Source organism: Pagrus pagrus (genome assembly GCF_965226575.1).
Source record: "Pagrus pagrus genome assembly, chromosome: 11".
NCBI lineage: Eukaryota > Metazoa > Chordata > Actinopteri > Spariformes > Sparidae > Pagrus > Pagrus pagrus.
The window spans coordinates 1,543,914-1,565,631 of record NC_140195.1 but is presented as its reverse complement, the minus strand read 5'-3'; the positions used below and the strand labels follow the sequence as shown (position 1 = coordinate 1,565,631).

Here is a 21,718-nt window from a genome sequence, read left to right as displayed (position 1 = left end):
AACCGATCATAGAAACCAACATTTTAATGCTTTTTCATGCACAGCTGAGTGTGAGAAAGGCTCAGATGTAGTGAACAGATGATTTATTTGATCTTCCAGCTGTGATGAGACTGTTTCCCTCCTGTTGTGTTCTTGTAAATAAAACCACCCACAGCAGTGACGACATGTGTGACTGTGTCTACGTCACGTGGCTCCACACAGGTGCAGCAGTTTGTCATGAGCGACATCAGTGTGTTTGTTGTTCTTCTTCTTTGTGCTTATTGGCTGCTCACAAAACAACTTTAAAGGTGCAGACCACCACCTACTGTGTGGAGATGCTGCACTTGTTAAGTCAACAAAAGCAATTTGGCTTTTTATTATCAGCTAGATTTACTGGCTAGAATTTCTTTATCTGCCGAGAACCAATAATCACATTTTTCCGTTATCAGGCCGATAATTTATCTGTGTGATATATATTGTGCATCTCTAATAAAAAACAGAATTTAATAAGGTTCCCTTTGTTGTAAATTATTTGTAAATGGTTAATTAAAGGTGCACTGTGTAGTTCTGGTGAAGACAAAGATCTTCATTGGCTGATTTTTTACTGAGTAAACAAACTAAATAATCAAACTCTTTGTTTATCTAACATTATCTATAATTATTGATTGATTTGAGCGTATATGAGTAAAGCCCAGAATTATCCCCCCTCCACCTCCACTAACTGTACTACAAGGAGTTTTTAACTGGTTATGAAACAGTGTCAGTTTACTACTGATGCCTCTGCACGAGCTTCAGAGGCGAACGAGACCATCGGTGAGAAGATTGGCTATTTCTGTAAAGTCAGTTTCTGACTAATCTCTCAAATGAATTGAAAAGCAGATTAAAAGCAGATGAAGATGCACAAAATACAAACAATAAGGTTCATCATTTACATTTGAGTGCGGTTACAACATTCAGCGGTTTCACAGTTCATTGTTAAAGTTCATCAAACACGCAAATTTATAATAATTCAAATGTTTAATAATCTCTAATTAGATGTTTACATATTATTAAATATGTAAACATATAAAAACACATTTTCCATTCTAAAAGGTTCATTATAATTCTGAGAAAGGAAGAAAATCAGAATCACCAGGTCGGAGTTTTAAAAAACGGCAGTAAATCATGCAACACACACCTGCCTCGTCCTGACTGTGACGAATAAAGAAAAGAAAAAAGCGATTTCTGACTCGGTCTGTGAGCGGAAACTCTCAGAGGTGTCTTGAAGCGGGTCGGTGTCGAGCTCAGCTGAGCAGGTGAGGGGACAGTCGAGGGTCTCGCTTCAGCTTCTGATCCAGAACACGGTACTTCTGAGGAGCTGCGTCCTTGTGCCTGGAACAAACACACACAACCCAGGGGTGGAAGTAACTGATTACATCTACTCAAATTACTCATTAAGTCATTTCAAATCTGTACTCTTACTCGTACTTGCGATGCATTACACCATGTCATCTATGTAGCTACTTTTAACATCATAATTGAGTTCTGAGTACAATTTCAATTAATATTCAAACCTTTCATCTGCATGTTTGTATCTAATAAGGCTCCGAACACAAACGAGCCAATGGAAACTCTGACATACGGAGGAAAACACACAACTGTGCGACAGGTTTGAAGAGGAGACCCGAACAGAGGAGTTCATTCGGACTGAACAGAACCCCCTCTGATTGATAACGCATTCAACATCAAGGGTTAAAAAGTAACTAATACTCTGAGAAGTGTTAGAGAAAAATAAATAAATAGTAATTGAGTAATATTTCAGTAATGTAACTGTTGGAGCCGCGTGTTGTTAGAGTTTAGTTATTATTCGTGTTAATGATGAGGTCAGAGTTTGATCGCATTTTCTTTACCAGTTATTTCTTTAGTTTAATCATTTTGTCTCGTTTGTATTTTGTTTTGGTTTGTTTGGCAGCGTAGGTAACGCTGTGGGTATAAAGGTGGAGGGATAGGTGTAGGACCATGATGCACCTGGGCAGGCCTTTGGTTTTTTAGGCATGCAGGACTACTTTGTTCTTCGTTTGAAAAATAAACCATGAAAACCAGACGAACGTTTGAACTTCATGGTGCAGCTGTGGCTCTTTGATTACTACAGTAACTGTGTTTGTACTCGAGTACTATTTTCAGTACTCGTTCCACCACTGACATAAACACACGCTGTTGGGCCAAAATACTTTCTGTTCATTTCATCTGGTAACAGCCGGTCAAACAACGGCTCTGCATCGTTATACGACTAATACTGACGATCTGTGTGTGTGTGTGTGTGTGTGTGTGTGTGTGTGTGTGTGAGTACATTCTGAGACGTTTCTTGGCGACGTGTATCCGGAGTGTTTTCTCAGAGCAGTAGATCTGGTACTCTTCCTCCTGCTGTTTCGTCATGTTGAGCTGGTTCTTCTGGTACCACTGCTGTTTCTCCTGCAGCTCCTGGGTCTCCTGAACATGTTTGTGTGAACATATCAGCATTAGCGTTAGCCACATTCTGGCCTGTCTATGTGTGCACATGTAATAACACAGAACATGTCTATGTCCTGGTCTGAGCTGCTTCTCATGCAGACACTCTGAAACTACAGAATAACATAATAAACAAATAGTATGGCTTACAAATACTGTATGTATACAAACTGGTACATTAAAGCTTCAGCGCGGATAAAACCAGCTGAGCGGAGGAGAAAAGACCATGTGACTTGAATATCTCATTTTCACTGCAGTAACGTGAGGCTTCATATATTCTCAACCTGTTTTGTGAGACTTTGTTTTGAGGTTTTCTCTGTATTTTACGAACAGGAGCAACGATCCTCCGCCCCGAAACCATGACTGTCACTTTGTTGTTCTGTTCGGTGCTGTAGGTGAGTGAAGCTGTAAATGGTTGTGTTCCCTCTGGGTCGGTACAAGGCAGTTGGTGAATAGAGTTGTGTACTTTGTAGTCCTAAAACCCAGAAATCAGTTAGCATGTTAGCACATCCGGTTCCCTCGTCTCAAAGTCTGTGAGTTTTCAGTTAAATGTGTGAAATAAGGTGTGTGGTTACCACCGGCGGGACATATTTACATACATCAATAAATGTCCCACAGTTATATTATTATTGATTATAAAGCTCTTACCATGATGAAGTCTCAGCTTTTCACTGCTAGAGATTTAATTTACACTTCAAAAATCACAAAAGTGGTTTTCATCTGTGAAGATTATCTTGATGAACGTTGTCACGGTCGGGTCACTTGGTTTAACTCTGTGTGTCTTACAGGTGTTTTCTGGTCTTGTGTTGTCTGTTACTTTTCTCCAGTGTGTGTGTATAGTCTTTGCTCTCCCTCTTTTCTTTGTCAGATCGTTCTGTTTTCTCCTGGGTGTCTCCTGAGTGTTTCTTGTGTTTCACCTTGTGTTTCCTCAGTGTCCTCCTGTGTCTCCCCGTCCTCACCACGGTATGTCTCATGTTTTTGTTCCTGGCTGAATGTCTCCACTTAGCTCTTGTGATTTCTGGTTTGAACTTTGCTCTTGGTTTGTACTTTGTTCGGCCTTTTGCTACTTTGTTTCTTGGTGTTTGCTCCTCTTGGTCTTTGGTTATTTCAGCTTTAGTTCCTGCCTGTCTCCCGTCTGTTTCTGCGTTTGGGTCCTGACCTTTTCTCAAAATTGTGATGAAAGAATCATAAACTTTTTTTTCTGTTTGTCACAGAGGCTATCTTCTGCGATATTTGTGTTTTCGTGTTTGTGTTTTACAAATAAAAAACCTCCATGGATCATAAATTCATAACCTTGTCTGCAGTTCTTGGTGTCCTGTCAGCAGTTTTACAGACGTCTCTTTTATAATGTGAGGAAAATGTTTGATGGGCTGCAGGTTGTTTTGTCTTTTACTGCAGCACTGTCCCTCTGGGACCGGGTTCTCCCCTGTTCTTCTTATTTGAAGGATTGGTCTTCCTGCTCCAGACAGATGTTATAGTCAAGTGGTGGTTTCTGTTGCTTATGTTGTGTTGTGTAGTTGCAAAGTTACAAAACATCCTCCTGAGAAAAAGTTTACAATAGTTCACATGTCCAAACACACTGAACACCAGGTGCTGCACAGAACCACAGGGGACAAAGAGAGTCTGCACACTAGAAAATGCTCCCGTGAACATTTGTGTGACGTTTGGTTGGCATGCTCTGCCAGTGTCAGGTATCTGAAGGGCCTGTACCCAACACATCACGCGGAGGTCATAAGTGTTCATGGGAGCATCATCCAGCGTGCAGACTCTATTGTTCTGTCTGTGATCCATCTGCCTGCCACAGCATCAGCTGCAGTACTGCTGGGAACCCTGAAAGTGCCTGGAGCTCGACTACAAAGCAGGTGGAAGCCGAACGTGTGACGATGGTTACATGTTACACTTCATTAAGTCCCTGCAGTAGAAACAGTTATGACAGAAATCATGAGTTAACCTTTTCGTAGCGTTCCTGGATGAGGTTGGCCTGCTCTACCAGTCTCTGTTTAAACTCGGCCAAACAGTCCTGGTGGAGCTGCCTGGCGTCTTCGGCGCTCAGAGTCTCTGCGTTTCTCAGCCGGATCAGGAGAGGAGCCAGGATGTCCTTCTCCTTCTCCCGCAGCCACCTCTGCTCCTCAGCGGCCAGGCGCTCCTGCAACGGCAGAAAAATGGTGACACAAGATATTTATGACATGCAGTGACGGAGTAGTACTGCGCTTACGTCCAAACTTTAAGTACTTGTACTTTAGTAGTAGTTCTTCTATTTTCTGGTACTTTATACTTCCACTCCACTACATTAATTTAACAACTTTAGTTACTCATTACTTATCAGATTACATGTTGCAGAGCCAAATGAGTGCATGTTTAAATTAACTTATTTTATCAGTATTCAAATATAAAAAAACACTGATTAATTACTATTAATTATCTTTAAATGCTTTATATTGGTATATACAGTATACATACTGTATATATATATACTGTATATATAAATATACTGTATGTATATATATACACATGTAAATATATGTGTAATTTACTTATAAGCTAATTTTTTTCTAAAACTACTTTTTATTCATAAGTACATTTAATATCAGGTACTTTCAGACTTTTACTCAAGTACTATTTGTACGGGGGACTTCTGGACACTTTATACAACACTGCTGACATGATTGTTTGAGTTTCCTAAAGGTGTGTTAGCCTGCCTGATTGTCCCGAAGTGGCCATGTTGAACTAAATTGCAAAAAAAAGCAACAATAAAATAAAATTAAATTAAATGGGTTAGGAGAAAAGTGCACTGGAAAATCTGACCAAGTAACTTTACTTTGAAAAATCGAGGAAACTGATTGTCTCAAACTTACCAAGTAAAGTAGACTAATAATTTAAAGTTGTTAAAACGTTTTAGCTCGTACAACTTTATTAATTATTAGTCTACTTTACTTGTTAATTCTGAGGTAATCGGTTTCCTGACATTTTTAAAAAATAAAATGTAGGTGTAGGATAAGGTTGGGCAGGGAGGGCAGACAGGTAAGTGACTGTTCTCGACATTGTGGCGCTGATAGTTTTGTTGGTGGGCTGCACAACAACAAAACTATGTCACATGTGTTGTTTTGTGAGTGTGTGTGTGTGTGTGTGTGTCAGGAGTATGTGTGTCCGTGTCCTACCATTTCCTGTCTCTGACTGCGGGCCTTGGCAGCTCCTGTTGTCGTCCACGGTGAGAAGTGAAGCTGCACGTCTCTCTCCTCCTGCTCTCTGCAGGACACAATGTCTCTCGCCTGCTCACACAAGTGTTGGAAGAAGTATTCACATCCAGAACTCAGGTAAAATAAGAAAAAGCACAATGAACTACCTTAGAAATCCTGAAATCACTTTGACTCTTACTGCAAACTCAAATATAAGAGAAAATTAGAATTATTTTTGCAACATCAAGTCGCTCTTAACTCTAAGAGAAGGCCTGTAATTTATTTCCAGAAGAAGCCTGATGACTGCATCACGGAGGAATGAACAAGAAGTGAGACGTTCTGGTTCTACGACTACAATCAGCCATTATTCCACATTATTCATATATACTCTTTTTACTATATTTTACATAGACTTTTATTTAAATTGTACTGTATTTATTATTATCATTCTTATATTTTATAAACTTTTTTAATCAAATTTTATGTGCAACATTTTTATTTTATTTTTTATTCTTTATCTTTTATCATTGAAACTATTCATTTTATTGCACTTTGTGTGCATTAGTGTCAGGTTTGGCAAAAATAGTGAGGACACTCTGGAGACAGGCAGGATCGGGAACAGAAAGCAAGTTTTATTTCATGAAAGCTGAAAATCCAAAAACCATATAATCCAAAAACAATCGAGAAGTGTAAATTCAGAAAATACAGAGCAGCAACACAAGAGTTGAAACAAAGTGCAAACCACGACACACAGGACGGGAATAACAGGACGAACTGACGAAGACAACAGGGAGCACACAGACTGTAAACACACTGCTGATTGACAGGTGAACACAGAAAAAGGGCGGGACATCACACAGTGACACATGAGGGCAAAACTTCAAAGTAAAACAGGAAATCACAGACTCACGAACACAAAGGAAACATTAGTCTATTAAATATCTGACCTGTGAAGAGGGACAGGTGACACTGAGGACATGGTTACCTCTTTCTGAGACTCTTTGTTTTGAAGAACCACCGTCTCCTCGTCCTTCATCAGGTTCACCAGCAGCCCGTACAGAACCAGGGTCTGAAGAGGCTTTTCAGACGGATCCACCTGAGCACCGACACAAACAGGTGCACACAGACGCATGTGTAGTTACTATGGGAGTGTGTGATTCTAGAGGCAGCTGTGAAATCGACTGTGCGTGTTACTGTCTGTACCTGGAAGCTGGACACCATGTCAGGCGTGAAGTCCTCCGCCTTCTTTTTCTCCGTCGACTCTCGCGGTTTGATGAAGCTCCTCTTTGAAGGGATAAACCTGTGGTCCTGCAGGTGATAGGTCACCTCGATCCGTCTTTGAGCCAGCAGGAACGCTCGCTCGGCCACGTCTTCGCTGGCTGGTTTGGATGTGTTCCTGTGGAAACGCTCCACCACTTTCTGTTTGCGCCCACACACACACACACACACACACACACACACACACACACACACACACACACACACACACACACACACACACACACACACACACACAAATCTCAAACCCACTCCACAGAGCAGTGTGTGGACGTCATGGTCCACTCTCATGAATCTTATGAAGTTGTTTGTCTCGGGAAAACAAATTGTGTTGTCTCATGACTACATAATTAACTCGTGAAATAGGAGCAGGAAATAACTGAACCCTTTTGGATAAGAAACAAAATATTTGTGAGGTGTTTTTTTTTTTTTTCTTTACAGATTTGTGTCTCCAGTAGAAACCAACTGGAGCTGAGAGCTGTGGACAGGAAGTCAGAAAGTGTTGAGAAATGGACGAGAAATGTCCTGTCCTGGTTTGTTGTATTATTTGTTGATGACACGAGAAATATGTAAGATTTTTTGAAAAGCACTTAACAAATTCAGTATGGCTGCAACCTTAAGTGACTCTCAGCCGTCCTGAGCAAAAGTCCAACATCAATGTTCATTTGACAGTAAAGCAGCTCCAGCGTGAACTGTTTTGTTTCTGGTTTGCATATTTTCACCTGCAGAGGTCGGTTGTCTGGACCAGCGTCCACATCTGGCTCTGAAAACTGGACGTGCCGATCAAAGACGACGTGCCGACAGTAGAGGAAGTCGTCCCGACCCTCAAAGATCTCAGTCATCTCACCCGGTGACTCCACCCTCCGCAGCAGATTGTCGACACGAGCACTGCTGAACTCCGTCTCACGCTTGGTGTCTGTGTATCTGTGAGCTGAGCAACACAAAGACACCATCACTCAGGAGACCGACCCGACACCGAGCCCACTGGATCCTCCTCACCGTGTTCCTCACATTAAAGCATCTCTTCTTGACTGAAGCTGAAAGTTTAGTAAATCTACGTTGTGTGTTTCATGTAATAATAGTTCACATCATTTTTATATCACAACAACACTAGGGGGCGCCAAAGTCCGACATTTACAAACATAGTAGCTCATCGTGTCTAATTCATTATTTGCCCCTTTTTCTAAGACATGAGCGTTCTGTAGTGTTTTTTCCCCACAGCACATTATTATAGTCGTGATGAACGTGTATGAATGTCACTTCCAGCTAAATGTTTTTTTTAAAAAAAAGTTTAGTTCAGCTTCCAATCAAACGTATCGGTGCTCTTATTGGCAAGTTGAATCTCCGCTGCCACTCTTTAAAACTGAATCTGGTCTACTGGCAGATCTCAAACCCACACCCCAGAGCAGTGTGTGTGTGTCATGGTCCACTCTAATGAATCTTATGAAGGTGTTTCCTGCTGCATGAACACCTAATGACACTGTGACCAAATTTCCCTGGGTCCTCCCGCACAGGTAGTGTGGGTGATCAGCTCTGTTTTTGTCGTATATGTCGGTTAAACCGCGTCTTTGGTGATGTGAGGTTTTAACTGGACAGCAGCAGGAAGCAGATTTACATAAAAGGTGGAAACGTCGTCCTCGGCTGAAGCACTCTGCGGTGAAGCTGTCGACCTTGTTGACCTCCCTCCGCTCCAAGTGGTCGTTTCTGTGTTGATACCACTCCTTCACTGTGACGACCTCAGTGCCTTCAACACACACACACACACACACACACACACACACACACACACACACACACACACACACACACACACACACACACAGAAACCTACATTTATACAGGTTTAGTGCTCTTTTGTACAAACTAAGACATTTTCAGATTTTTGGACCTACAACAGTAAAAACACCCTGAAAGCTGCTTGTCTCGCCTCATAATGACAGAAAAAGTGAAAGTGTCTCTTATACACTCACAGTCCAGGTCTTTGTATGTAGTAAGCCGTGTGACCAGGCCATCCGGCTTCAGGTACGGTGCAAACTTCTCCAGCTTTGCTTTTCTGTAGCGGATCACCTTCTGTCCTGCCGGCCAGCTGTTCTCCAGGTCTGCGGCGGACAGGAGAGGCAAGCGGCAGGTGGCATGTTCGGGTCTGATAAGGTCCGGCACTAATCTTTGTCTTTATATTTCTACTCTGCTGCACTGTATGTGTGACACTGATGCATTAAAGGTGCAATATGTAAGAATATTAATTTAAAACATTCAAAAATTAACTACACTCATTAACAGAATGTGAAGAAAGACATTACGTCAAAGACGTCTATGTACTGTGTGTTGTACTGTGAAAACCTCTTTCTGCCAGTCAAAACGTCCTGTGCTGTGGTGTCAACACCAAATCTCCTGCTAGCTGCACAGCTAACTGAGCTAACAAGCTAACAGTAGCTACGGTCATAAACAGAATACAGTTAGCTGATATGCTGGTGGCTAATTCTTACATATTGCACCTTTAAGGTATAAATGTTAATGTGAATCTCTTCCTGACTTCTTCTTCCTCAAAGATGGAATGACAAAAATTCACTGCACCTTTCTTTGAGATATTGATGTAACTGACCCAGGATCTCGGCATCTCGAAAACTCGGGGCAGCACCTCCTCCTTCACAGCCGACAAAAACACAATGTTGAGTTTCACAGTGACAACAGGGTCAATGCAAGTCTTTTATTTTGCTGTAACTCCAGTAAATTGTGACATTATTTTCTTTCTTCCCACTCCGGCTCCTCTTTCACAGGGTGGAAAAGTACAGAGGAGAAATGGAGGTAAATACGGCAGCTGGAGACATTTAGACAAGGACAAACAACAAATGACATGTGCAGATCCAAACCAATAATCTGTCAGCTCATCTATCAATACTCTGTCACTTCCTGTACGGGGCTCTGAGCTCCGAGACGTCCTCACAGATAAATACTTATTGTAGTTTTTTAAAGAATGTTACTCGAACAGGAAGAAACAGTTTGTTCGTTGGGGATTATATTTGTAAAAACGTAAACACATACTGCACACACAGAAGAACACACACAGACACACACACACACACACACGCACACACAGACACACACACACACACACACACACACACCTCCTCATCATGACTGATTCTGCTCATCAGCTTGCTCTCCTTCTTCTTCACCACCTCGAGAATCAGCTGCTTTTTGCTGGTTGCACCGCACAAGACCGGCTCCCACCTCTTTAAATCTTCCAGGTCATACACCGTATCCTACACACACACACACACACACACACACACACATTTAGTCTAGTCTGTGAACTTACTCTCATTGTCTCACATGATGTCGTTAACTCACAGCGCAGCCGCTCCTGCAGTCCTGCATGTTAACATAGTAGTTGAGATTGTTCCACACGCTCTCGATGCCCAGGAAGCCGTCATCATCAGTCCTGTAGCTGTTCCCGGTCAGCGGGTCGATGAAGAAGTTCTCCTGGATGCTCCGACTCCCTGACAGCACCAGCACCCAACAGTGCACCCGCAGTCCTCGCAGCGGGTCAGCAGACGGCTGCTCACTCTCCTGTTCATGACGAGAGGTGAAAGGTCAAAGGTCGCAGGGGGCTTTAGCTTTATTTTCAAAGATTCTTTGTGTCTAAGTTGTGTTGTTATGATTTGTCAGAGAAAGCTGCTATCACCCTCACACTGGTTGACCAGGTTTTTATTACAGGAACAATATTTTGATTTGCCATCTTTAACCTAAAACTTCACTCACTGTGTGTTTACTTGAAGGACGTATATGAACTTTAAAGGGATAGTTGTTGTTTTTTGTGTGGTTGTATGAAGTACTTATCTGACAGCAAGACGTATTTTAGCCACCTAAAAGAAGAAATACCTAAAATAACCCATATATCCGTTTGGTGTGCTATATTTCAGACAGCCGCTGAAAGTCACAGCTGATCTGCAGTGTAATAAAGTGTGCGGCAGGAATACGGACGTAAAGCACTTCAAATGTTCAAAATATAGTGTACACTGAAACGAATATATATTATTTCGGTGTGCCTTCTTTAAGGTGGCTTCTTGCTGTCCGTGCTGTTTGGCAGTGCAATGCTCTGCTTCCCCTTGCTAGCCCAGTGCTGTTTGTGTTCATTTGCATAAAGAGCGAGTCGATGTGATCCGATCATAAGAGGTCGCTCGAGATGCATGTCGAGGTGTGAACTGATGGACTGTTCACTTGTGATCAGATCACTCAGGATGGATCTTTGTACAAAGTCTGAACAGGCTGGTTCTGTTCTGTTCCTACAGTTCAACTGCAGCTTTAAATTTTACCTGCTGTAATTTTTGTTTCTGAAGCAATGTGGCTTCAGCGTCCTGTTTCTTCTTCTCTTGCTGTGTCACAAAGTAACTCTTCAGCTCCCTCAGAGGTTTCACTGTGTATTTGTTCTCCTGCGGCTGCAGCTCTGACATCACAGTCTGCAAATAAAAAAAACAAAGCACAACCAAGCAGACACATTCATATCTGTGAGCCAAAGATCCATCCGACCGCCGGCTGTGGGAGGAAACCCACTGGTACAAGCCGTTTACTGTTGTTTCTACAAACAGTAGGTGTGCAGTAGCATTGACTGCTCCAGGAGAAGCACCTACCTCCCCCTCAGTGTCCAGCAGGGGGCACTCCTGCAGGCTCTGGTCGAGCAGGCACATCTCCTCGACAGCGTAGCCGCTGACACAGTAGGCGTCGTAGTGAGCGCCGAGCAGCAGGCTGCACAGAAGGGTGGCAAATTCAAAACATGTGGCTCTCTGAGTCTGCAGCACCGAGGTGGAGGAGAACAGGTACCGGGGCTGGAACAGCAACACACACATCACTGTCACTATCACTCACACACTGAGAGGAAGGTGCATGTGTGTATGTACAGTTTGTTCAAAGCTACGTGGTGTCTCCACTACACAATCTGTTTTTCTATCCCCGTCTGTAAAGCTGAAGCATGTTCCTGACGTGAGCTGTCATTTTAAAGGAGCACTCCACTCATTTTACATATATCGGTCGGGCTCTGTAGCAGATCATTCAGAAGAAACGTTTCTCAGACATAATTACGAGTTGAACGTTGATGTGGACAGTTTTACTCTAACATGATATGAACGTGGCATAAGCTGATCAAATTATTATGTCTGCACGAGTGCTGGCTCTCTGACCACGTCCACAGGCGGCTCCAAAAGGTCCAGAGACAAGAAGTCGGCCACAAAGGAGGCACAGCCCTCCCAGGTGAAAAGTTCAGGGTAGGCTGTCGGTGTGGGCCGAAGAGTCATCGACACAAACTTCTGAATGTGAGAAACACATACACAGGTATTAGACAGAGATACACTATACAGGCTGTTTGATGAAGTATTTCTCTTCTTGAGAGATAATAAAAGAAGAAAGAAGACAGGATGCAAAAAACACGTCTAGTAGGTTGAATCAGGTAGTTGGAGTTACCTTAACACCACATTCGTTGACAGGGCAGAGCAGCAGTGGTTTGCGTTCAGGATACAAGTGTGAGTACTGACGCTGGAAGTTGTCCACGATGGCCGACAGTCGAATCTCGTCGGGGGAGTTAACCCTGTAAGACTCAGGACACAGATCGTCTGCCTCCAAGTTCAGGCTGGTGAAGGACAGCAGGTGAAGATTAACGATTGACCACAAAATATGTTTTAGATGAACTGATCGTGAATATGAAATAATGATTAGTTGCAGCCCTGAGTGGCAGTTACATCAAGGTTTACACAGTGTTGTTTTATACAACCAAACCTGAAATATATCGATGTATCTCACGTCCATAGCCCCATTCACACTGCCTCGCTGTCTTATATGTTATATATTATAGAGATATTCCACCTTGCATAGAAAAAACTCAGTGTGACAGTGAGCCCTCCTGGCCGAGACTTCAGTGAACTTTCCTCCAGAAAACAGCCTCCCTCCTCGCGAGTGAGAGCCAGAAAGGGCCGGCTATTTACCGAGGGTGATTATGTGACGTCATTTAGATTAAAAACTTAACTTTGTCACTTTCCTTGATGCATGGTGGATTAGGGTCTTAATCACAAGACTTTATAACAGCATCCATATGATTATAAACAGTGCATGTTTAGATTAACAGGTGGAAACCAGGGTAAACGTGTCGCGCCTCTTTTGGTTCGGCAACGCCGGCATGCTGTATGAAATGACGCACTGGAGCGGCTTCATGCCGGTGCTGCTTGCGCTCAGGTGTAAAGGCGAGCCTTTGGCGTGGCAATAATGCTGAATCCTGTGTGAAAAGAGCTACTGTGATCCATAGTGAGAGTGTCAAAGGTCAAAGACAAACCAATAAAGCTGATAACAGTGAGAGAACGTATAAAAGGGAGTCAAACAGCATGAGTTCATATTTTGAGGATAGAAACCACAAATACAAAGCAACATATTCAGGACTGCAATCAACCACCATTTTCATTATCGATTAATCTGACGATTATTTAACGGCTGATGAAACTGTTTCCGACTGATTTTCAGATCTTACCTCTAAATGATTGACTGTTTCAGCCCTAAACGTGTTAACAGATACACTGAACACACCACGTAGTAATGACTTGTAATTTGTGGGCACAGATACTAACTTCGTACTCGGACGCTCCAGAGGAGCTGAAGGGTTACAGAGGGTCTCCTCCAGCTGCGTCGGCTCTTGGTCATCCTCCTCTTCTTCCTGTGTCTCTCCACTTCTGACTCGCTCTTCACTGTCTGACTCCTGAACAGTCTCCATCCTTCATACAAGTGTTAGACATGTTGAATAAAGCTGATACACACACACAAAACACCCAGTCAGAAACACAGATGTTATCATCTTTGCACATCTGGACAGAGTGAACCTGACGAGCAGCTCATGATGAAGCCTCGCTGTCCTGTCACTGACAGACAGTTAGCGTCTGTTTGCTCAACCTGCTCCAGGTCGTCTCTCTCTTATTTAAAGGTTCACTATGCAACATTTTCAGACAGTCTATGAGGAATGGAACGATATGAGAATTTAATGTCACCATTATCCTGGCCCAAACAAAATGCAATTAATGATGTTATCCCGATAATAATCCAAATACCTTAAACCTTTAAAATGGCACTGAAACATACTGGGATCACTTCACCTACCGACACAGTAGGTGTCACCAATAAAGACAGGAGAAGAGGAAGAGCAGCACACTGTTGTTGTTGTTGTTGTTGTTGTTGTTGTTGTTGTCGTTCCACCCTGTAGACTACAGAGACAAACTATATTAATATCATCCATTTTCTACATCTGAGCCGTCCTCACCCTCAGAGACGGAAAACTACAGGTTTGGATCTTAAAAAACAAACAAATATGTGAACTTATTCAACTTGTCGGTGTAAAAATCAATAATCATTAAATATTGGCAGAAAATAATCCATATTGTGCATGTCTACTCAAATGTAATTTGATTACAATTTACTTTTGTTTAATTACATACACTTCCTCACACCAGAATATGTTTTATGTTGAAATATATTTGATACAGAAGTATTTTTTATTGTAACCTGACACTTTCTGGTGGATTTGTTCCCATCTCTGATTGTCTGCTTTCAACTGGTTAATCTTTAGGTCGATTAGTCGATTAGTCGATCAGTCGCGGTGACTCGGTGCTTTGTGTGTCGATCCTAAATGCAGCTTTGTTGCTGCTTCATTTCCTTCACTTCTTCACTTGTACCCAGTCGCTAGCAAACTCTTTCAGTGGGTATTAAAACATAAAGTAAAGATAAATCATAATATCGAGGCTGTTAACAGAGTGAAACTTCTGTTGATCAAGTCAGGCTGGAAAAACATTTAAAAACACCTTCCGACCTTTTCGGTTAATTGCCGGTAGATTGTCGTTAATGATGCTAACGTTAGCTAGCGCTACATTACCAGAGTTATCTTCGTTAAAACAGGACAAACACGAGTGACGGTGAAACTCTGACTGAACGATTAAACTATTAAACAGTGGGATTAAACTACCTGACAGTGGGATTAAACTACCTGACAGTGGGACTCACCCATGGATGTATTATTACAGATCCATGTACTCGCCCAGTGACAGAGCTACAGCTTCTTCCGTTTGGCTAACTGACGCTGACTCCGTGTCCATGGTAACAGCAGGACGTGATGACATCACTTATGTTGCCTTCACGGGCTGTCAGAGATGATGACACTCAACAAAACCAATTATACAAAGTACTGTTGGCACACTGTGGATATACTCCACTCATGGTGAAAGTCAGGCATTCCTACTAAAGTACAAGTATGTAAATATTATTGGAAAATACTACTTTTATACCAGAATCAGAGACTCAGAAATACTTTATTATCCCTAGGGGAAATTGTTTGTGTTACAGCTGCTCCCATTCACAGTTCAGAATATGCAGAAATAATAATAATAATAATAATAATAATAGTTATAGTAATAGTAGTAAAACAAAACAAAAATACAAGAAATATACATATATACTTAGCAATAATGCCACACTCAGAGCGAGGAATTAATCAGTTGTATTTATATAATTTAATTTATATTTCTTCAATATTATTATTATTATCATTATTATTGTGATTATACTAAAGCAGTAAGACGGAATATGACTATAATCACCCCAGGCCTTATATATGTGTTTATGTGCATGCGTGTATGTGTCTATGTGCGAAAGTGTGTGTGTGTGTATAGGTATGTCTATGTATGTATATGTATGTATGTATATATTTGTATATGTATTTTTTTTCTCCCTCTCTTGCTAAAAAAAAAAGACAATACCACTTTTAGAATAAAAAGTAAAATGTTCCCTGTCAGTGTTTTAACATCTGATGTCTGTGGATTAATATTACTGCTGCATTCACGTCTTTAACGATGAGCTCATTTTAACTCCTTCATACACTGTCGGCTCGTTTAATCTACAGCAGAGCACCATGTTTGTACTGTGGCTGTCCTGTGAGAACCACGTATCTGTACAAAGGCAGAAAAACAGCCTGTTTTCAGCTGTGTGATGATGCATTTTGCAGCTGATCCAAGAGGGTTTTTAAAGAGTTCATTTGGTTTAAGGAGGAGGAGGATTCTCTGAACACATGAAGGAACACTTCATCCTTCAGTTCATCACAAACACTCACCAGCAACACATCTGGAGATACGTGGTTTTCAGGTGTGTAATATGCAAAGTAACTAGTAAATACAGCTGATAGTATTAATATTACTTCTGAGATGTAGTGGAGTACAAGTATAAGGTAGTATAAATGCAAAGACAAATTAAATACAAGTACCTCTAATTTGTACTCGAGTAAAGTACTTGAGTAAATGTACTAAGTTACATTCCACCTCTGCACCCTGTGACTCTAGAAGAGGGCTGCAGATCACAGAGGCCGTTATGGGAGGCGAACATGTTCATCAATGAACCCAGTTTAATAACTGAAGAAATGATTGAGCTCAACTCATTATGAAATGTTAACTCATCATCACGTTCATAAAAACATCAACTGGATATTATTTTCATTTCATAATAGACTTTAAAAAAACTCAGAGTTGTTCTTCTCAAACCACACTTCTTTATTTAATGTCACACTTTTTATAAGGACACACTTTATTTCACTCTGTCATTTTTCACATTTCATTGACAGTGGTGTTGACACCGCCCCCGTCATCTGTCAGCCAATCACATGCGCCCGCCTCACTTCAACTAGCAAACTGAACGAGTGCTAATTTAGCCAGTTAGCTCCTGTTAGCTGTAGCAACAACATCAGAGTCATTCTGAATCAACCAACTAGAGGCTGCTGCTGTAAATACACACAGATTGGCTCAATAGACTGAAAGGTGAGGTGCTGAATATCACTCTGAAATGAACAAAGACTTTTCATTTTAAAGAGTCTTCAAACATTAAAGCTCATCTTTTTAATGTTTTCTTCACTGCAGCTTCCTCCAGTCAGTTCTTATCTGATCTAACCTGCAGTCATTTATCTCATCACACAGTTTATTATCTCATCACACAGTATATTATCTCATCTATGTCAGAAAAGAGTGAATAAAGTCTGTTATAAGTTCCCACAGCCCAATGAGATCACTTCAAATGTCTTGTTATAATCGACCAACAGTCTGAAACACAAAGATATTAAGTTTATGATCATATATGAGAAGAAAACATCAAATCGTCACATTGAAGAAGCTAGAACCAGAGAATATTTGGTATGTTTAGTTGACAAATAACTAAAAGGATTAACTGATGATCAAAATAGTTGATGTGACTGATCGATTCATCCACATGTTGCAGGTCTATTCTGACACATTACATGAGGACTTTGAGGAAAGAAACACACAAACTCAACATTAAAGGAGCATTCTGTAGTTTTGGTGAAGAAATGTTAATGAGCAGAGAAAGATCTTCATTGGCTGATTTTTTTTTTCTGCCTAAACAAACTAAATAAACAAACTCTTTGTTTTCATGACTGAATAAACAAACTGACCTTAAAGGACGACACAGTTTATACTGTTTAACTTTGTTTATATGTGGCGGACCCTGCCACCTCTCTAGCTTCAAACAGTGTTTTGGGACCTTATTCTCCTCTGAGAACAGCTGGTTTATTCACTGATGGAAAAGATAAATATTTCTGAGTTTGTATTATTACCTGATTAATATTGTAAATATTAAAATGATGAGTTTGAATTTCTTCTCCAAAACTACGTAGTGCCCCTTTAAAACTCGTCCTTCCTCTTCTTCTTCTTTGTCTCCTCCTCCTTGTGGAAGACCTTTCCATCCGACTGCTTCCTCCAGCTCAGTTTGACGTCTCCATCCACCCCCTGGTCCTTCAGCCTCTGTTTGAGCTGATAAAACCTCCTCAGCATTATCACTCACATAGAGATATTACATTCTGCACTGTTCTTTATATGTTCCTCTATTTCAGGAGCGCTCTGCATCACGTTTATATATTCACATGTTGTGTTCCCTGAGATGGCGTCGCCCTGTTGGCCTGCTGTCCTTTCTGACTTTCTCCTCCTCTTTCTTCTGTTGTAAAGGCTCTGGCTTTTCTAAAACTGACAGTAAAGTTTGTGCTGAGCGTCGACTCTTAACGAGTCACAGTTGTACCTCAGTCAGGCCTGCAGAGTGGCACGACTACACTCTTTAATCCTGCACATATGTACGTGCACAGCTTCCTACACAATGCTCAGCTCACGTCATGTTTATCTGTTTCCTACCTCTTCACACTGTTTCTTGTTCTGCTGAGTTTTCCCTCAGGGATCAATAAAGTCTGATTTTATTTTAATTTGTTCTGTTTGTGTATAAAATTAGAAAGGTCCAACATGATTTACCTCCTTCAGCATTTGTTCCATCACAGCAGGGTCGTTGAGATCCAGAGAGGAGTCCTTTCTCTCCAGACGCACTTTGAACACTTGCTTTGTAGTCGTAGGGACTGTGAAAACATATGTTCATATAAATATTGACTCATCAGTCTGAACAATGACAGGGAACATGTGGCTCTGTCCTCCATCTGTGGCATCTGTTTGCTAACTTTACAGATAATTTCATGTCAATGATAAACATCAGGAGTGTTTACATTTTATTTTCTGTCCATAACTTTATGTTTTGTGTTGTTTTTGTTACATTATCATTGAGGACATTTGATGCTAAATTAAACCAAAATAGAAAATATAAATACAAGTTGAATCAGGAGTTAACACTCACGTGGGCTGTAGCAAACAGACGGTTTCTTCTTGTCACAGGGAACGTCGAACCATTTTCCATCTCTGCCCAAGGCTGCCACCACACAAGATTGATTCCCACCATCAGGTTGACCATAAGCTTGAGCCCAGTACCTAAATGAGGAGTTACTTCCATCCGACCACTTCCAGGAGTCTCTGAAAAGGCCGATCCAGGCTAGTTGTCCTGAAGGTACCACGTCCTTTACCTCCTGGTTCTCTGCTGTGTTCCTCACACTGGCCAGGTCTGTGTGGTGTTCTCTGCAGTAGCTCTGGGCCTCAGTCCAGGTCATGGGAGTACCGATGAGGACAAACGTCACATTCAGCCCTGAAAACAGAGCACAGTGCTGTGCAGAGGTACTATAACATACAGTTTACCATCCATGCCGTGTCTGTGGCAGTATTCACAGCATTATAAATCCACTGAATTAATGACTTTGTAAAATAAAGATGGAAGACATGATCATCTTAATAAATGTTACTGAGTATTTCTTCAGTCTCTCCCCATTAATAATCACATCCTTAAAATCTACATCTAATAGATCGACACATTATTTTTTCTACATGTGAATATTTTCTCAGCTTTATGACACACAAACATACGGGCCCCTCTGAAGGGTCACCAGATACATCTGAGGGCTCGTCAGATGGTTGATGGGAGAGGAAAGAAAAGAAAAAAGTTCTGATACACAAATCTGTCTTCAGCTTTTCTTTTCTTTAAATTTTCCTCCAATATTTGCTTTCACATAAAACATTGGATCATCTGACTTCTTTGGACTTCACCATGTGAGAAGTTTAGTGGGGAAATGTTTCTTTGGTGGAACTAACAACACATGAACATGTGAAACATGACAAGAAGCTCCAGTAGACAGAGCTTTGTGTTAGAGGTCACCAGCAGAAAGAAGCAAGAAGGTTGGGAACTAGTTCAATATATAACAATGTGTTGTATTTTATAAGCTTCTCATATGTTTTTAATGTTTATGTTAATCTGAGCAGTAACAAGTAACTACAGCTGTTGAGTAAATGAAGTCAGTTCAAGAATACATCATTTTCCCTCTGAGATCCAGTGGAGTTATAAAGTTACACAGTAAATAAAGTAGCGTAGTAATAGAGTACATGTACTCAGTTGCTTTCATGTGGGCTGTGGAGCCAGATCTGCCTTTTATTGTCTGAAACAGCTAAATTGCGGCCACGTCTCCGTCTGAGTGACTCAGAGACTGAAGCATGTTTTTAAATCCAGCAGGATGGACTATTACAATGCTCTTCTATCTGCTCCACCCAAACAAGTCCTTCATCACTGACAAGCTTCTTTTTCTCATTCTCATCTGCATCGCTGTCAAATCATCCATATTCATTGCTGCCTTATTGGCTTGTAAGTCGTCTGTGAAGCTCTTTGAATTGTACAAACTTTGATGGAAGGTGCTGTAAATAAAGTTTGACTGACTGATCCTGTATCGGCCCAAATAATGAGGGAGAGCTCAAGAACCTGAACTGGTGTGTTTTAAACTTCACTGCTGAATATTCTCACCTCTGACATCCATGCAGACCGACCTAAGGCGAGCTTTACAATCACTGTCATACCATCGTCCATGATCATAAATCACTGTGCAGTGGTCTCTACTTTTAACGTTGTTTGGTTGTCCAGTCTCCCACTGTCTGAACTCAGTCTCCCCGTCTTTGTAGAAACTGGTGTCTGACAGTGACCACCTCCAGCTGTTCACGTCATCATACAGCCCGATCCAGAAATCCTGAAAGAAATATTTTAATGTATCTTTCTTTAGGCTGAATTTTAATATAAAGCGTTCGACCCTGCTCTAGCTTTGAGCTGCTAAAGGAAATGTTTTCATGTAACATGTTCAGTCTTGATACTGCCTCTACTTTACAACGACTTTGGCTCAACTCTCACAACAATTTGCAAAAAAAGTCTTTCTTAAAACTATATCTAGGTGCCCACATGTACACTGAAACAGGATTTGCATGCTGTGATCATTCTTCCTGTTCATACTGGCCATATTATCCCCTGGTAATATTCTTTCAATATCCTGTCAGTGACGGGGGTCAAAATCCACAGTCCTCATCCTGAGTAAAACTACATTCAGAGGTGAATCTGAGGCTTCAGCAGTCTGAGTGACACAGATCCAGTTCATATCTTCCAAAGTGACAGGCTTTCTAATACAACATTCCCTCCTTTTGTTTCCATCCACTGCAGCTCAACAGGGACACTCAGTCTGGTGAAACACAACGAGGGAGTTTTATATTAAAACACTTCACAGCCCAAGTCTAAAAGAGTTGGGACGCTGTGTAGAATAAAGACACAATGCAAACATTTGCAAAGAGCTGACTTCAGTCCTGCTGTTCCTGAGCTCATGTAGTAAAATCATTTATACAATCATGTGTCTGACGACCTCGCCCCATCCTTGCTTGTGAACGACTGAGCCTTTCGAGGACGCCCCTTTCATACCCGATTATGATACTATCACCTGTTACCGATGAACCTGTTTACCTGTGGAAGGTTCCCACACAACAACTTTCAGGCTTTTGTTGCCCCGTCACAATTTGTTTGAAACGCGTCACTTCAGAATAGACATATATTTACACAAATCAGTGAAGTTGAACATGAAATAAATAAATTGTCCTTGTACTGTTTTAAACTGAGTTTATGTCAAAAAGGATCAGCAAATGATCACATTCCCCGATTCTGTTTAATTTGTATTTTACACAACGTCCCAACTTCTTTGGAGTGAGCGTTGTATACATATATAGACATATGTAGACATATAGTCTGAGTACATTTCATATTGTAAACAAATAAATACGAGGCATTTTCTAGAGGTAGAGGTAGGAGTAGTTTAAACTCAAGCTGCACCTTAATCAGACACAAGATTAAAGTGCTGCTTACAATGTCCTTCTGAGAAGTAGTGGAGTAGAAGTACAGAGTGGCATTACATGGAAATACTCAAGTACAAGTACAGTACCTCAAAATGTTACTTCAAAATGTATCTACTGACTTTACACCAATGTGGAAGTGCAAAACTTTCAACCTGCGTGTCATTTACATGTTTGTCAAAAATGGCTTTGAGACTAAAGAAAGAC

The 21,718-nt window shown here is 41.2% G+C and overlaps 2 protein-coding genes across 6 annotated transcripts in view; both read right to left on the bottom strand.

Annotated features, from left to right (window-relative positions):
* Nucleotides 1-894: 894 nt before the first annotated feature.
* ccdc135 (coiled-coil domain containing 135) lies at nucleotides 895-15,055 on the bottom strand. Of its 3 annotated transcripts, none has more exons than XM_084367578.1 (19): nucleotides 14,983-15,055; nucleotides 14,052-14,155; nucleotides 13,529-13,672; nucleotides 12,378-12,543; nucleotides 12,098-12,223; nucleotides 11,552-11,746; nucleotides 11,237-11,380; nucleotides 10,272-10,490; nucleotides 10,046-10,183; nucleotides 9,495-9,564; nucleotides 8,891-9,019; nucleotides 8,536-8,664; nucleotides 7,643-7,851; nucleotides 6,846-7,061; nucleotides 6,628-6,738; nucleotides 5,625-5,735; nucleotides 4,418-4,612; nucleotides 2,309-2,448; nucleotides 895-1,350 (listed from the first exon to the last, which is right to left on the bottom strand). In XM_084367578.1, the coding sequence occupies exons 3-19, from the start codon at nucleotides 13,669-13,671 to the stop codon at nucleotides 1,263-1,265; spliced, it is 2,529 nt and encodes an 842-aa protein (XP_084223704.1). In that variant the 5' UTR covers nucleotide 13,672; nucleotides 14,052-14,155; nucleotides 14,983-15,055; the 3' UTR covers nucleotides 895-1,262. The 3 variants fall into 3 exon arrangements, with proteins under 3 accessions (XP_084223704.1, XP_084223705.1, XP_084223703.1); XM_084367579.1 differs by having other exon boundaries at nucleotides 13,529-13,704; nucleotides 14,949-15,049; XM_084367577.1 differs by having other exon boundaries at nucleotides 14,949-15,049.
* A 1,514-nt stretch (nucleotides 15,056-16,569) lies between these two features.
* Nucleotides 16,570-21,718, bottom strand: part of LOC311264633 (C-type mannose receptor 2-like) — a gene marked incomplete at its 5' end in the record, with an annotated part of 51,376 nt that continues 46,227 nt past the window's right edge. For all 3 annotated transcript variants that reach the window (XM_084365654.1, XM_084365653.1, XM_084365655.1), the window contains 4 exons: nucleotides 16,570-17,752; nucleotides 18,239-18,339; nucleotides 18,612-18,953; nucleotides 20,154-20,373. In XM_084365654.1, the coding sequence (XP_084221780.1) occupies nucleotides 17,624-17,752; nucleotides 18,239-18,339; nucleotides 18,612-18,953; nucleotides 20,154-20,373 (792 nt within the window). In that variant the 3' untranslated portion in view covers nucleotides 16,570-17,623. The remainder of the gene's footprint in view (nucleotides 17,753-18,238; nucleotides 18,340-18,611; nucleotides 18,954-20,153; nucleotides 20,374-21,718) is intronic.

Bases quoted from the DNA above. Each gene is read 5' to 3' on its own strand.
- ccdc135 (XM_084367578.1), bottom strand. From the start codon at position 13,671: ATGGAGACTGTTCAGGAGTCAGACAGTGAAGAGCGAGTCAGAAGTGGA. The intron at 12,224-12,377 runs GTAACTCCAACT...TCTCACATTCAG, and splicing joins TCAACGAATGTGGTGTTAAG to AAGTTTGTGTCGATGACTCT. The intron at 1,351-2,308 runs GTACTCACACAC...TGTTTGTTCCAG, and splicing joins GCCAAGAAACGTCTCAGAAT to GCACAAGGACGCAGCTCCTC.